This window comes from Ascidia mentula, chromosome 6, assembly GCF_947561715.1.
Source record: "Ascidia mentula chromosome 6, kaAscMent1.1, whole genome shotgun sequence".
In the NCBI taxonomy this organism is placed as follows: domain Eukaryota; kingdom Metazoa; phylum Chordata; class Ascidiacea; order Phlebobranchia; family Ascidiidae; genus Ascidia; species Ascidia mentula.
Genome location: NC_138571.1, coordinates 8,456,804 through 8,471,167, shown reverse-complemented (window position 1 = coordinate 8,471,167; position 14,364 = coordinate 8,456,804). Strand labels below are relative to the sequence as shown.

At 36.4% G+C, this 14,364-nt stretch overlaps 2 protein-coding genes across 3 annotated transcripts; both read right to left on the bottom strand.

Moving 5' to 3' along the window:
* Positions 1–2,030: 2,030 nt before the first annotated feature.
* Positions 2,031–3,986, bottom strand: LOC145905606 (uncharacterized). Of its 2 annotated transcripts, XM_082992850.1 has the most exons (5): positions 3,871–3,986; positions 3,545–3,633; positions 3,375–3,481; positions 2,963–3,065; positions 2,031–2,889 (listed from the first exon to the last, which is right to left on the bottom strand). In XM_082992850.1, exons 2-5 carry the CDS (start codon positions 3,630–3,632, stop codon positions 2,246–2,248), a joined length of 942 nt encoding a protein of 313 aa, XP_082848976.1. In that variant the 5' UTR covers position 3,633; positions 3,871–3,986; the 3' UTR covers positions 2,031–2,245. The 2 variants fall into 2 exon arrangements, with proteins under 2 accessions (XP_082848976.1, XP_082848975.1); XM_082992849.1 differs by having other exon boundaries at positions 3,375–3,633.
* A 412-nt stretch (positions 3,987–4,398) lies between these two features.
* On the bottom strand, positions 4,399–12,683 carry LOC145905605 (ubiquitin carboxyl-terminal hydrolase 31-like). Its single transcript, XM_082992848.1, has 7 exons — positions 11,175–12,683; positions 9,898–10,043; positions 6,561–6,740; positions 5,970–6,274; positions 5,728–5,901; positions 5,167–5,353; positions 4,399–5,102 (listed from the first exon to the last, which is right to left on the bottom strand). The coding sequence occupies exons 1-7, from the start codon at positions 12,520–12,522 to the stop codon at positions 4,788–4,790; spliced, it is 2,655 nt and encodes an 884-aa protein (XP_082848974.1). The 5' UTR covers positions 12,523–12,683; the 3' UTR covers positions 4,399–4,787.
* Between the last annotated feature and the right edge of the window lie 1,681 nt (positions 12,684–14,364).

The window sequence follows — 14,364 nt, the reverse complement described above, 5'->3', positions numbered from 1 at the left end:
TCGCACATCGGCATCAGCTTCGAAAGCACATATTTCTTTTACTGTAGCAAACAGAATGTACGGAAATAACATCCCGTGTTGGATGTAGTCTTCTGTTCTCGTATTAGCATGGTTTTACATGCCAAATATGCTTATTTTAGTATTGGCATATTTTTATTGTTTCTATCACATTGCCTTGTCACCACGTAACCTTTGCTTTGACCTACAATGTAATAAAAACTGACCCTCGCCGGTTTCTGACAGAAATCGCTTTCTAAATCATTTACCAACACATTATTACAACCGGCATTACTACCTACGGTGTTGTACCAATTGGACTCCCAGTCGCTGCTTTGCTGAATCTAAGTCTACTTGCGTGTTCTTGCTGCATAGCAGTGGTTTTCAAACTGTGGTACGCGAGAGCTTTTCAAGGGGTACGCGATTTAGTCTACTCCATACAATTTGCCGCACTTTGCAGAAGCCAAAACCGCTGCAAATACATGATGTCGATTTTCTTTATTGTGTATTTGTTACGCAATAGTATCAACGTGAAATTGTTGCACTGTTGAAGTAATTCTGACATCGTGTATTCAACTGTGCAACAATTTCACGTTGATAATATTGCGTCACAAATGCACAATAAAGAAATCCAAGCAACTGGTGATATTGGCTAAATTGTTATTCATTGGTGTTATGTCATAACAGTTATGGTATAGTAATACGGTGGTACGCAATGTATTAAAATACAAATGAGTGGTACGTGATTGGAAAAAGTTTGAGAAACACTGCTGTATAGGTTAACATGCCTTGTGCAACGTGCTTTTTCAACGGATCGGCGGCGTTACACGCTACACAGCAGTTTTGGCGTTTATCCCAAATGTGTTAAAAACGCGTCCCAGTTCTCCAAGGTAGTGGCCAAGCCCGCAGAACACAACAGACACTTATATTCAATACAACGAAAATGACCAGCACAACACCAACGGAACAGGAACGGTTTCTATAAACAAAAAGAAACACAATTGTACATACGGTTTGCAAACATTCTAGTACACTCACCAAACTGTTTTGCGACCGATCTATCAGCAGGCACAGACTGCCCGTTGCGAAATCACATTTACAAGCTGCATCAATCAGATGCCGGCAAAACTTCCAAAGGTCACACAGTTTTTAGGGATAAACACAGTTATCAGACGTAAACATTACCCACACCTTATTCAAGTAGAATCCTTATTCAAATAGAATCAGGTTAAAGCACATGAAAAATAAAAAACTGGCAACACAAGTACAAGCAAACCTAACCACGCGGTCTGCACGCGCAGAGCTACTGCGCAGCCTTTGTTATGAGTGTTGCGTCAAACATAGAAAGCATAACAAAAGCAGTAACGAAAAGAACGAAATTTTGGTTTGGGAATCTACACCTTGTTTGCATAGAAAAAAAAATATTGTCGATATCGAATAGTTTGAAACTTAGGCGGACACCCATATAGTACGTTACCACAAAGGTCAGAGCAAGCTTTGACATCATACATAAATATGTCACTGTGGCGTCACATATCGAAGGTTTATTTGTCTGATTATTGGCAATGATTCTAACATTTGTAGTTACGAACTATATTGCGAAAAATATATTCGTGGATGATTGTGGCGGATTTTAAAGTAATAGTGAACTTAAACCACAACTACCTAAACCACAAAATCAATATCCGTTTGTTTCACTTGTTTACTAGTTGTGCTCCTGTTTAATAAAAAAATCTTAACCAGTTTTACAATGTTTTCTATTCCTACGAATAAGCCTCGCTGGCAGCTCTCGCACGACTGAAGCGTCTTGAAACACGTCACACAACAATAATCTCGCACTCGCACGATTACGGTCGCAACGGTTAAAACGCAACTTTGCTCAGCTGTATCTCAGAAACCTATGGCTGTATCAAGCTATTTTTTTACCAAAAAATCATTAAAGTAATGACCATTTCATAGACCTATCTCTTTACTAGCATAAAGTTTTGTTTCTAAAGAATTGGGCATATATATATATACTCTTGGACACTATGCAGGGTATTTTGGATTTATTTGCATAAAATAAACGACGAAACTACTATTAATAAAATAAGACGATCTTTCGAGAGAAAAGCCAAAGCTAGGATGCTGTTGTTAATCATGTTCTGTAAACGTTTCAAACCTATACTTGGTTCATCATAAGTACTACTACATTGAACTGGTTGCGGAAAAGCTCGATCTTCATGATCATATTCACATGATGAAAATATTACTTTAAAGAACGGTATGTTGTCCACTTTTTCCCAGTGCTTTCAGCCATTTTCCACTTGGATGAAGACATTGCCCTAGTAAGAGGTTGTTTATATGTAAACGAATGGACCATATCCGGACGTGTTATATCCCCGTGGTACCTTGGATTAAACTGTTTTGGTTTCTGTCTGTGAACCAGGTTGCTTCGAAAAATCGTAGGCTGTGTTTGTGATTGTTCAGGCTTGTATAGAGGGGATCGAAGACGTGCTTTCACTGCACAGCCTGTTGTTGTTAGTTCTAGTTTGCCTAAAGACTGGTGAATGAGATCTTGTGTTTCTCTTTGGTCACGAATATATGGTGCAGAAAATAATTGTTTTTCGGAAAACGTCTTTCCACCTTGCAATGGACAAAACGCAGTTATTCCTCTGCCTTCTCGTTGAAATGGCCAAGTACAACATCTTGACGCCGATGGTGTTATCGAACTTAGATCTTTGTTTGCATAATTTAGCGGAATACGTGACAAGGTAGTCGAAGAAATAGAAGAAATATCCGTGTAAAACGAGGCGCTGGAGTTGCTACGCAAAGTTTTCAAAGGTGATCTCCCTGAGTTGAATAGGGTCGGTGTATTATTGTCCATCGTTCGTCGAGATGATATTCTACCAACTGTAACCAACAGTTAAACGTAAGTAAAAATTTAAAGCTGATTCGTTGCAAGCATATTGAATAATAATCACACCTGCTTTGTGCTCTGGAATAGATCCTAATGTGCTATGGCCTTGCACCATATGTGTTCGTTTTTCTACACCTGTTAAATGTCTGCCTGGTGAGTTTGTGACCTCCTGTACATGAAGACAAATGCGTCTAGTTTTATTTGGCCATCAGGCTACGAAACATACGCATATTTTTAACAGAAATGACATTTTGTTTGCTATACACAATATCTTCTCAAATATATCGTCTCTTTGCAAAGATTTTTCGACAACCACCCGTGAAAGTTTTAAATGGCACCCCACGATGCCACAACACCCCGGTTGTATTTATATCAAGAATAGTGCTACTTATATGAAGCAGTTTAAGATTTAGTAATTTATAAAGGCTACCTACGCAGGCAATACGCAGGCTTATGCTTTGTAAAATTATTTACACACATGTTTAGTTGCCGGATCATCTTGTTTCTTGATTTGACGACCTTTTAGTTTGGTTCCCCAACTATTTTTAAGAAAGAGCAAGTTCCAATCAAAAGTGGATTTCGGATCTACCAAAAATATGTTGAAAACTTTGGTATATTTTGCCATAATTGAAGAGAAAAACACTTTACATGAGTTTCTATGTCCTCCACCAGTGAAATCTGTGTGCGTCAGAAAATGCTTCTCGTAGGATGGTGTCCTTCGTTTAAAGTCGTTCATGCTACATATATCATGGCATTAGCTTAGTCAATCATACAAGTCTTATCAGATACTTTTCTCAGTCCCACAACACACAACCATTCTATAGTCATGAAAACGATTCATTGGTAATCGTAAAAGTAAAACACAAGCCTTACACCACATTTATTTTAAAACTAGCCTACAAAGAACCACTTGCACGTACAACTCTGCGCATTTGAAATACTTAAATACTAGGAAATATGGCCTATTTACCAACCTGTTTATAACGTATTCCAAACATCTGAAACGGGTTTAATTATTGTGTATCAAGCGTCATACAAAATATTAACATCTGTTTGGATTTCCTGAAACAAGGACGCTGGCACAGCCCCTTACAAGTGGTAACAAGATTTTGTGACATGCTTTAGGACAAAGGATAACACGAGAAAGGCGTTGTTTCTGGCCATTGTCTTTTAATTGATGTGTGGCTTACGGCAACTATCAGCAAGCTTCGGATCAATTACACGTGCTACAAAAGCATTACAAACGCCAAAGCAAGGGTGCTCTCACTCAGACCCAGTCAGTGAAACAAACAAAAGTTTCATAACTTTAGAAAAGTGCATTATGATTCTCCATAATTTTTGATGTATGGCACAAGCTCGTCTTAACACGCGATGGTAAGTTACGCTCAGCCCACACTTTTGAACTGAATCAAGAACCTCGTCCGGAACCCGACTGCTATTGTATGCACCTCGTCCAACATTGTTCCCAATTTATGATGATAATGTTGAGTGCAACAAATGCTACTTTCGACAAATATTGTCACTAAAAAATTAAACATTTATTATAAAGTACACAAAAATGCACCATTGGTTATTTGCACATTCATGAACAATGACCACAAGAGACACCAGCATATAAACTCACTGGTGGATTGAGAAAAATGGCACATTTTGTTAGCAACTACAACAATCACCAACTTTACTATTAAAACCAAAAATATGTGAAAAAATAACACTGTCCAAAGACAATACTGGAAGCACGATAGAGTGAAAAAAGCACACAAACATTGTAGAATTTAATAAGGACTTGAAGGAAAATGTAATATATTTGCACCATTATTTAAAGCACATAACATATTTGAAGGATACATGTAGCAGTTCCAAAGTGTTATCAAACATTAATAAGCAGCTGTCAAACCGGACTTGTGTTATGTTTAAGTTTACGATTATTTCGAAATGAGCGATACTGATGGCCCCTTAATTCATCATTTCTTTGTTGACTTTTTGTTAAGATTGCTGAATTTTGCCGCTGTAACCCACGAACAAATGGTTTTTTTGGTGCATCGAAACCACCCTCATCACTTTCATCATTGCTTGCATGCTTAACGTCACTTTGTATTTCACTCACAACAGCTTCAATTTTGCTACAGTTGCTGACAATGGAATTGAATGCATTGCCACTTTTGTGGCTCACAGAATAGGCATTCAACTGACCTTGTGAATTGAACTGTAACAAAATATTTTTGCATTTTGTCTTTATATCATAAAATTTATTTAGTACATCTACTTACATGCACATTTTGTTTGTATTGTGGCAAATTAAATGCCCAATGATCAGACATAATGGAGTTGTTAGACATTCCTCCACATGACAGGGCAACAGAAACTGATCTGCGCTGATAGAACAAAATGTATGCGGATTGAGATGATAATTCCTCTTCTTGAATTACTTCAGTATTGTTGTCATCAAACTGGTACCTTAACAATTAAAGTCTCATTTAAAGCAGATGTTTTTGTCAAAACGGAAAATAACTAAAGTAAACCAAGTTGATGAAGTCACAAAAAAATTTAGTTCATGATAGTTAAATTGTGCTGGGAAAATAATTTCAATGGGTTGTGGCTCTTGTGTGTGTTGATAATTGTAATGTTTAATAAAAATTTAATAAGAAACAGTTTCCTGAGAATGAAAACACATGTTACAAAATCTATTTTCGTAAAAAATAAACTTTTTGCTGTAAACATGCTAAAACATATGTGTGCAGGACTAGAAACAAAATGTAACAAAAGAACTGAATAATCAAGTGTTACGTTTAGCATCAGCAAAAAATTACAGTTTAACTAGCTATCAATACCATTTTCCATTTAATGGGTTGCTGCAGCATGCTGTGTAATGGCCCGAATTTAGACTCCCAAAATGGTTACACACTGCATATAAGTCATAAAGATACTCATGTTCTCCATGGAAATGATTATTCATTTCACCAGCCTTCCATACATGGGATTTTATTGGTAAAACCTTCGAGTCACTAAAACAAATTAAACAATAGGTATATTTTTATTTGATAAGTGGAATATTTATATTTTTTATGCTTACTGGTAAACATGCTTGGAAATATCCAAACCAGTTACTGGAAACTCAACTCTAGTGCAAAGCTTTGTTCGCTTTCCTTCTAAAACGTGGAAGCGTTTCAAATGCAACACCAAGATATCAGGAAGAGAACAGAGGCTTAGTTTTTTCTCTGTTCCATGCTGCTGCTTGCGACAATGGGGACAAACCCATGTATCATCTGGACCCAACTTTTCTACTTGAGTGTACAGATCAAAACATTCTTCCAATGTACAGGTAACTGGTTGTTGGTGTAATAAGCGTTGTAGACGAACACTCTCCTGGATATCTACCTATAAATTAACCACAAATCCAAATGTTAGTCATGTGGACCTTGAACACAAATATGATAAGACACTCTTAAGAGATAAAGGCTAGTATAGAATTATTTCTTGTTCTGGCACTGAATTTCCACACTTCTAACATTGCTTTACAAACAGTAAATGGGCAAAAGTACCATTGCTACCAAAGCAAACATAAACCTACAGCAAAATTTTCTAGTAATTAATCAAAATCATTTCATTTAATAGTCTTGTTATGTTAACAACACAAGTAAACTGTAACAGAACAGGTTGATACCTTTTCATCAGAAATCTTTTCAAACATGCTTAGTTTTGTGTCTTGTTCCCATTCTACCACTAGTTTTATATGGAGTGGTCCACCAGCTGGGCAATTCTCCACTGCTTTATCCACAGTTGGCAGTTTCAGTGGGTATTGATAATGTGAAATACAAGATTTGTTTGGCAATCCATCAACAACCTAAGCAATCAAAATTGTTGATAAAGGCTAATCGACACATGGACTCTTTTGAATCCCACAGTTTCACAAACCTACTCTACAGTAGAACTCAGTTATTCAATATGTGTGACAAATTTGTCTGGATTAGACAAAGTTTCAGATATATAAGCAAGTGAAGCCACTATGATTTTTGTGAGAGGACGACGGTGATTGAATAGTCACCACAAAGTGGTAGTCTTTGCTTGGCCGTTTGGTCAGCAAGGTCGTCTAAGAGTCACACCAAGCGCTGCACTGATAAGACTAAACAGGTCAAAACAGTGGCCATCTGGATGCACCTCTTAGAAAGTTCCAGATTGTCGGATGGTGTTTGCTTCCAGCCAACACTGTGTAGTTTGTAAAAGTTGCTGTAACTGAACACAGCTAAAACATCTTTGTAACTTAATTTTCCCAAAAAGCATATTCGACTGTTTCATCATACATAGTAAATCAATCAATGTTGCAATGTGACAGAGAACAATGCAGTCAAAATGTAACAAATAACGATTACAAGATACAAAAAGGGCAACTTTAATTTGGAATCGGCAAAGATTAAGATTGAGTATTCCAGAATGTCCCAACATTTTTGTTTAAAGGAACAAAACAATTAATTCATAATTTTGGGCAAATAAGGAGAAGTTCTGCATTAACCGAGTTCTACTATACTAAGATGGCCTAGATCAGGGCTTCTCAAATTCTTTTATTTTGTGACCCTCGGTAAAGAACTAAATTGGTAAAATACGGAACTGCCACATAAAAGCATGTTTGTTCCACAATCCCAAAATTGCATCAGGTGATTCAAAATGGGGCCATAGGTTAAGACACACTGACCTCGATAATATTTAAACCATGTTCTGTACTCCAGTATGGTTTTTACTTCATGTCTGGACCATTTTTACAATTCAAAAGCTATTTCTCCAAATTAGGATTACTCAATCAAGGGTATAATCTGACCCAGCGATACTTGATCTGGCGTTCATGTAACACCAAGGGGTCATGAATCAGCAAGAGAGGCCTTTATGTATATTTTTGCTTCCTTGAAAAAACAGTTCCCATGAAAATATCCATGTATTAAAAAATATTTTTATTAGCCCTAAATCCCCTCTCAAAATAGTATGCAAGGAAATACTGCACTAACTATGTTGCAGTAGTATGTTTTTATACAACATTTTGATTACCTATTGACATGTAGTTGAAATTTTTTTGCCAGAGATGCTGGTAGCAAAAGTAGTTTGAAGAAAAAAAATTTGGCTGTTTAGATGGCTAAACAAAAGCAACTGCAATAAATTTTTGGACAAAAACTAGCCAGCAGTTTAAAGTTAAGCCAATAAAGGTATTATGTTTAAACTAATCATTGTTTCCGAACATAGAGAATTGTTACTGAACATGTGGCATTGTTACCTAACATGTTGCATTGTTTTGAAACAAGTACCATTTTTCGTTCAATCAGACCTTTAAAGAGACATAGCAGCCTACAAAATGCAAAATTAAGTGTTTTGTCGCTATTTTAATGTGTCCATTAAGTACAAGAATCCTGTAATTGAAATAAGCCCGGTCATTCTGATGCATTGCCAGATACGACATTTTTGCTATTCGACATGAACGCCAATTTTTCTCAAGATGTTCAACACGCAATAAAAAATCGACGCCATGTGTAGAACAGGAAAATTCTAAAACAATCTTTGCAACATTGCTTTGATGTAAAATCGAAATTAAAATACAATGATTAGAACAAATTGGGAAGGGCAATTTACATTCTTAAACTATCCGAATCCAAATTGTATTTTAAAAAGAAAAAGGATACTATTTCTAACTTTCCAGTTATCAGACACATGCAGACATTTGATCGTTTTGAGGTGTTTTCATGTCACTAACTTGTTGCATTGAACAGGACTCACAAACCAAAAATGTTTGTCACATTTAACATAAGGTATTTTGTCTTTCTGGAAATAAGTTACAAACACAAACTAGTATGAATCAGCTTATACTTTATTCTGCCATCATAACTATAATATGATGTTAAATGGTGTTGCCATTACAGAGGCAAAGAACTACAAAAAAACCTTTGTATCATACAACCATAATTATATGCTCCCATTCCCATAAATGTATACAGGGGCGTATCCAGGAATTTTTAAAGGGAGGGGTCCAAATTTTTTAGGGATTTCCCCGATTTTCAAGTATAAACTAAGGTTAATTGTGGTCGAGAATCGCAAAATACGAACGCCGGTGTTCGCGCCAATCGTCATACACGGTGGCTTTCTGGCTTGCGCAATTGTGTAACGCTATGGAACACTCGATGCAAGTTTTTGAGGTATTGCTTGCGTCGTAGTTTTATCACTACTGCTTTCAAAGTTAAACAACTAAACTAATTGACTTTCACGCAAGAAAACCGCTTATCAATACAACGTGACGTATTGTCCGTAAACTGGCGAAAAAAGACACTTGTTTTGTAACAATGCAACATGTTTGGTAACAATGCCAAGTGTTCGGTAACGATGCTCCCTGTTTGGAAACAATGGCGAATGCAAGCACGATGCGGTTTTTAGGTCAACGTCAAAGAAAATTTCTGGTTTTCACGCAGATTTTGACAAAAAATACAGTGGCGTTTGTTTAGTCACCAAAAAGACCAAAATATTTCACAAAAGGGGGGTGTCCGGACCCCTTGGACCCCCCCCCTGGATACGCCCATGAATACATGAGTATTCTGTATTATTTGGGTTTGCACCAAAATCATGCGGATAGTGATATTTTTGGTTTAGTTTTTTTTTTTAGTCTTTTAAGTTTGCCTCCGAATATACAGTTTAAGTTGTTTGCCATACAAAACCTAATTGATGACAGTCGTTTAGAACCAAATTAGAAAAAGTTCTTAATTGTATCAGACTATTGTATGGCAACATCAATAACCTTCTTCATGGATAAAAACAAAAGAAAACACTGCTGTAATCTGATTACATAATGTGGAAGCAATTGAGCCAATACTGATATGTAAGCTGCAGACAGTACACTACTACAAGTAGGTGACAAAGCATACTGTAGTCTTGGCAGTTAATTTGTTTTGAAAATATGCTTTGTGTGAGGAATATTTTGAACAAGACATTAATGCTTATATTAATTGTTTACACTTCATTGTGTACACTACCTCAATAGAAAATGACGAAGTAAGCTTGTCATGCCTGATTCCATTCTTCAATGAATTTCCAAGTAGTGATAAAACCACACTTTGCAACTCATTCAAGGTAACATCTCTGTTGATTCTGAACACATGTGGGGTGCCAAATCGTCTTCCTACAAACAGGATGATCAAGATTTAGGCGCCAGGTTTCAGAAATCCATCGGGTGCCAAAAAATTAGGATGTCACACAAAATGTGTCATAGGAGTTTTTTTAGTGGGTCAAAACGTTTTTAACCAGTCGAGGCTTTATAAATTGTGAACACCTTGGTCTGTGTGAATTACGATATGAAAGACATGTGCAATTACATTACGTTACTGTTTGCAACCAATTTAAAAAAACATTTTTCCTACTTTTGTTCTGCAATGCAAAAGGGCTTTTACACAACCGCACTTATAAGTTGACCATACAAAATGCAATGCGTTTGGTTAAAACATTGATAATCCTCTTTAAAAGTTAGCGGAGTTAGGGTCTTGGTTGTGTACTTGACACATTATTGAAACAACGATAGTTAAAAAACTGCTAATAGCAAAATACTTCGGAATGGTGATTTGTGATGATAACAAATATTTATTGACACATATAAACTTTAACCTAGTAGCTTAGGAGTTTATGAATTAACACACATAGCTAAAAATAATTAAAAAGCCTTGAAGTCATACTAAATTACAAGATATAATTGGGTAGTGGCGGATCCAGAAAAAATATGAGAGGGGTGTTCGGTTTCGGTATATATCTAATTAATGAAGCTGTTAGATGCGATTAAAATTTTTTTCAGACATTTACCACATGCAAATTCAGCTTTAAAAAACATGTAGCGCATTGTAGCAGTTAAGTGAAATATCGAACAACTTCTGCGGTGCAAATAAATTGGGCCAAAGGCTGTGTTTCAATCCATACACTTATCTATGCCAGCATTCTACTACCACAAATTATAATGTTATTTATGTTTAAACAACCTAGACAAGACACTGATAATGCATAATTTAAATTAACTAATTGGTATTACAACAAAACATCCATTTCATCCGCTCAGTACATAATTTGTGAGGCTCCCGCACACATGTGCTTAGATAAAATGGGGGTGTGGTACCCCTGGTAATGTTTCAGGTTGAGCAAGGCACCCTTTTACTTAGTGCTTATGAGTGCACCCAACCATGGTCTGTATTTAAAGATTTGTTTCCAAATCTGCCTTATCAATGTTATAATCTAATCAAAAAAATTACAAAAAAACAATCATATTTACCTTGATCTTTTATTCCAAGCTTGTTTATTAGTAATACTACAATGCTGTCATGATTGGAATAGCTAGCTTTCATGCTATGTTTATCTACTTTGAAGTGTTTGTTATATTTACTTGCAAAATTACGTGGCAATGTTCCAGCAGTAAGCTTGGCAATATGAGGCATCTCAAATGCATATAAAATGCTATTATTAGGATCATTTGAAGATAATGCAGGCACCTCAGTAAGACTACAGTCATCTCCATATGAACTATGAAAACCATCTTCTTGTACATCAACAAATACCAGTAGTCTTGAGTGTATTCCACATTCACTTGCTACTGCTTGACGCAGGTCATACAATTTTCCCTCCATTGGTACTGATACAGCAATTCTCCAAACTTTTCCAATACATTTCAGAGATGTGGCTATTCCACTTTTTCGGCGGTTTGAAAGAAAGGCAACATTAACATAAACTGGGTTTGTTGTTCTTTGCCTAATGGGCAATGACAAACAAAGAAATGGATCCTTTGTGTTACTCAGCTTTTTGCAGTTTCTACATGTTAAGCTTGACTGACATTGACCCTGAAACACTCTGAGTATAAAACTGCTATTTGGTGTAACAGGAAAGTTATTTTTGTTTCCTTTATATGAACTTGACCGATAAAAAGATTGCTTTTTCGAAAATGAAAACTTTTTCACTGGCAACTGATTTAAGTCCTCATGAAGTTTATCAAACAACCAAAGCAAAAATTCCTGAGAATCATGTTGTGTATGACCCTTGTACTGTGTAGCAAATTTTCCAATAGTTTCTTTAAATTGTTTTGTCATGTCTTGAGAATATGTACCTGTCCACAAGCTGCGAACCACAACGGCCAAATTTTCTGCAATTTCTCCCTTAGTGCCATATTTCTTACTTCTTTCTTTATGACAATTCTTCATGTCAGCTTTATACTGGCCCATCACAAAATATTCAGCAAAACAATCAGTGTTACTGAGACACTGTACGATAGAATTAATGTAGCATGTATTTCCATGATTTACCAATCCAAACACACCAGGTATAGCTTTCACAGAGTTTAAATCAATGCCATGAAACGCCTTGGAAACACCAACCCCTAAATAACTTGATGAATTAACAGATCCATTCCGGTGCAAATATTTCTGTGAATTTGAACCATTTGACGAAAACCCTGCTTCAATAGCATCCTTATCACTGTGTTTTTGTTTGACATCAGATTCCAATACTGTTGATGTTTTTCCACGCTTTGTTATTAACTTTTTCACCATATGCATAGTGAAAAAACTTCCAAATGTTTTAAATGTGGCTCTTTTTGGACCTCGTTTAATCTTTTCATGTTGGTCGGCCATAACTGCACTTTAAATCTTCACTTTATTTAAACAGTGCTGGAACACCGTAAAAAGCTGTTCTTTTTTTAAAAAATACCTAATTGCCACATGCTGTTTATGAAATACTCAACTACAGACAAGAAATAACAGAGAATCCTAGCAGGTTCAAAAGAGACAACCAACAAAACAATGTAAATAATTGGCATCAAAACAGTGCCTCTAGTGTATAGACTTATACTCACGGTTGAACGAACATGTAACAACATCGTTTTTGTCGTAAGATAGATGGCAAGACAGAACGCAAAATTAGCATAAACTCTTGTTTATAATTGTTTTTGGAATAAGTATAGGAATAGGTCGCACTGTTGTGTTCCGGGATGTTCCTACAGCAGAAACAAAAAAGAGAAAAGATCACTTTTCGTGGTAAAGAACCCGAAATTCGCCTGAAATCCTGAAGAAAAACAACATTTCAAAAATTTAAAGTGCATATGACACGTAAAAATCAAACATGTTAATAATCAAACTAAGAGAACTAAGAAAAGTAGCTTGATACGACGACTTGTTTCTGAGATGGTGCCTCTAAATATACCATTGTAGGCATTGTAGGCATCGTAGACATTGAGCCTAGTCTAGGCCTCAGTGCCTACAATGCCGACGATGCCTAGATTCAATGCCTACAATGCCTACGATGGCTACAATGGGTTTTTGGGGGGACCGGAGAACGAAATCGTGCGATAGCGAGATATTGTTGCGTGACGTCATAGAAGGCGCTTCGGTCGTGCGCGAGTGCTGGTAGCAAGCCTTATGCGTAGGAATGGAAAACATTGTAAAACTGGTTTAAGCATAATATTGCATTAAACAGGGGACAAAAAGTGAACAAGTGCAATAAACGGATTTTGATGTAAATTTAAGCTGAAGACAGATGGCCGCTGTTCGACGTATTATGTCTTATTTAATTGTGTAATAATAAAACAGTTACTGGGATAGGGTGTTCTTGTTGTTACAGCATTTATGATCGCTAACGTGATATATGAACTTTTGAAAACACGACAGAGACAAACCGTTAGTTTAGCATTGTGGTTTTGTCCACTCACAGTTATGTCGTTTCTGCTATACCCTATGGTCTTCCGTTAATTAGGGACAAATAAGCCTTTGATTCGTGACGTCACAATGACAAATTTTTGTGTGATGCAAAACCCTGTCCTGACCTTTAAGGTAACGTAATATGTGGATTCTCCTATGTTGAAAACTATTCGATATCTGCAAAAACAGGCGCCTTCTCCTATCTAAACCATGCATTTTTTCGACGCAAAGTTGTCATGGCCGTGTCATATGCACTTTAAGTTGTCTATGCTGACACCATAATGTGCTCTTATGGCATTGCAACGGCTCCTTTTCTTTATTCTCTTGCAGAAACTCCGCCACGCATGTTTTCCAGGGGATCAAATGCAACTTTTTGCATGCGGAGAAATAATAAAGTCACAAACAAGTTCGAATTACTTGAAACGTGCGTAGAGTTTTAAAACGAATTTTCAATATGTCAAAATAAGTATTGTAATGATTCCAATGGGTAAAAAAATTATCTATTTCCTTTTTCGAAATAACACATGGTTTTTCCGAGAAATTTTTTGAAGGCCATGTACAAATAGAATAAAAAGCGTAAGTATGCCACTTTACATTTGTTTTTGTTATTAAGTGTGCTTCAACATGCATGTGCTGACGTAATCGAACTGTGACGTATTCATGACGTAGTTTGTGAGTAGTGATATGGCTAAAACCGTTTTGTTTGTTGAAATGGGCCGCATTTATAAAGCGACAAACAAGATCAACATGGCGTCTATGATATATCCTCATCAGTTTAGG

Coding starts and splice junctions, on each gene's coding strand:
- LOC145905605 (XM_082992848.1), bottom strand. CDS start 12,522: ATGGCCGACCAACATGAAAAGATTAAACGAGGTCCAAAAAGAGCCACA. Junction 5,354..5,727: donor AACCCATTAAATGGAAAATG/GTATTGATAGCT, acceptor TTAATTGTTAAG/GTACCAGTTTGATGACAACA. Junction 5,103..5,166: donor AATACAAACAAAATGTGCAT/GTAAGTAGATGT, acceptor ATTTTGTTACAG/TTCAATTCACAAGGTCAGTT.
- LOC145905606 (XM_082992849.1), bottom strand. CDS start 3,632: ATGAACGACTTTAAACGAAGGACACCATCCTACGAGAAGCATTTTCTG. Junction 3,066..3,374: donor ATGATCCGGCAACTAAACAT/GTGTGTAAATAA, acceptor CTTCATGTACAG/GAGGTCACAAACTCACCAGG. Junction 2,890..2,962: donor TATTCCAGAGCACAAAGCAG/GTGTGATTATTA, acceptor TGTTGGTTACAG/TTGGTAGAATATCATCTCGA.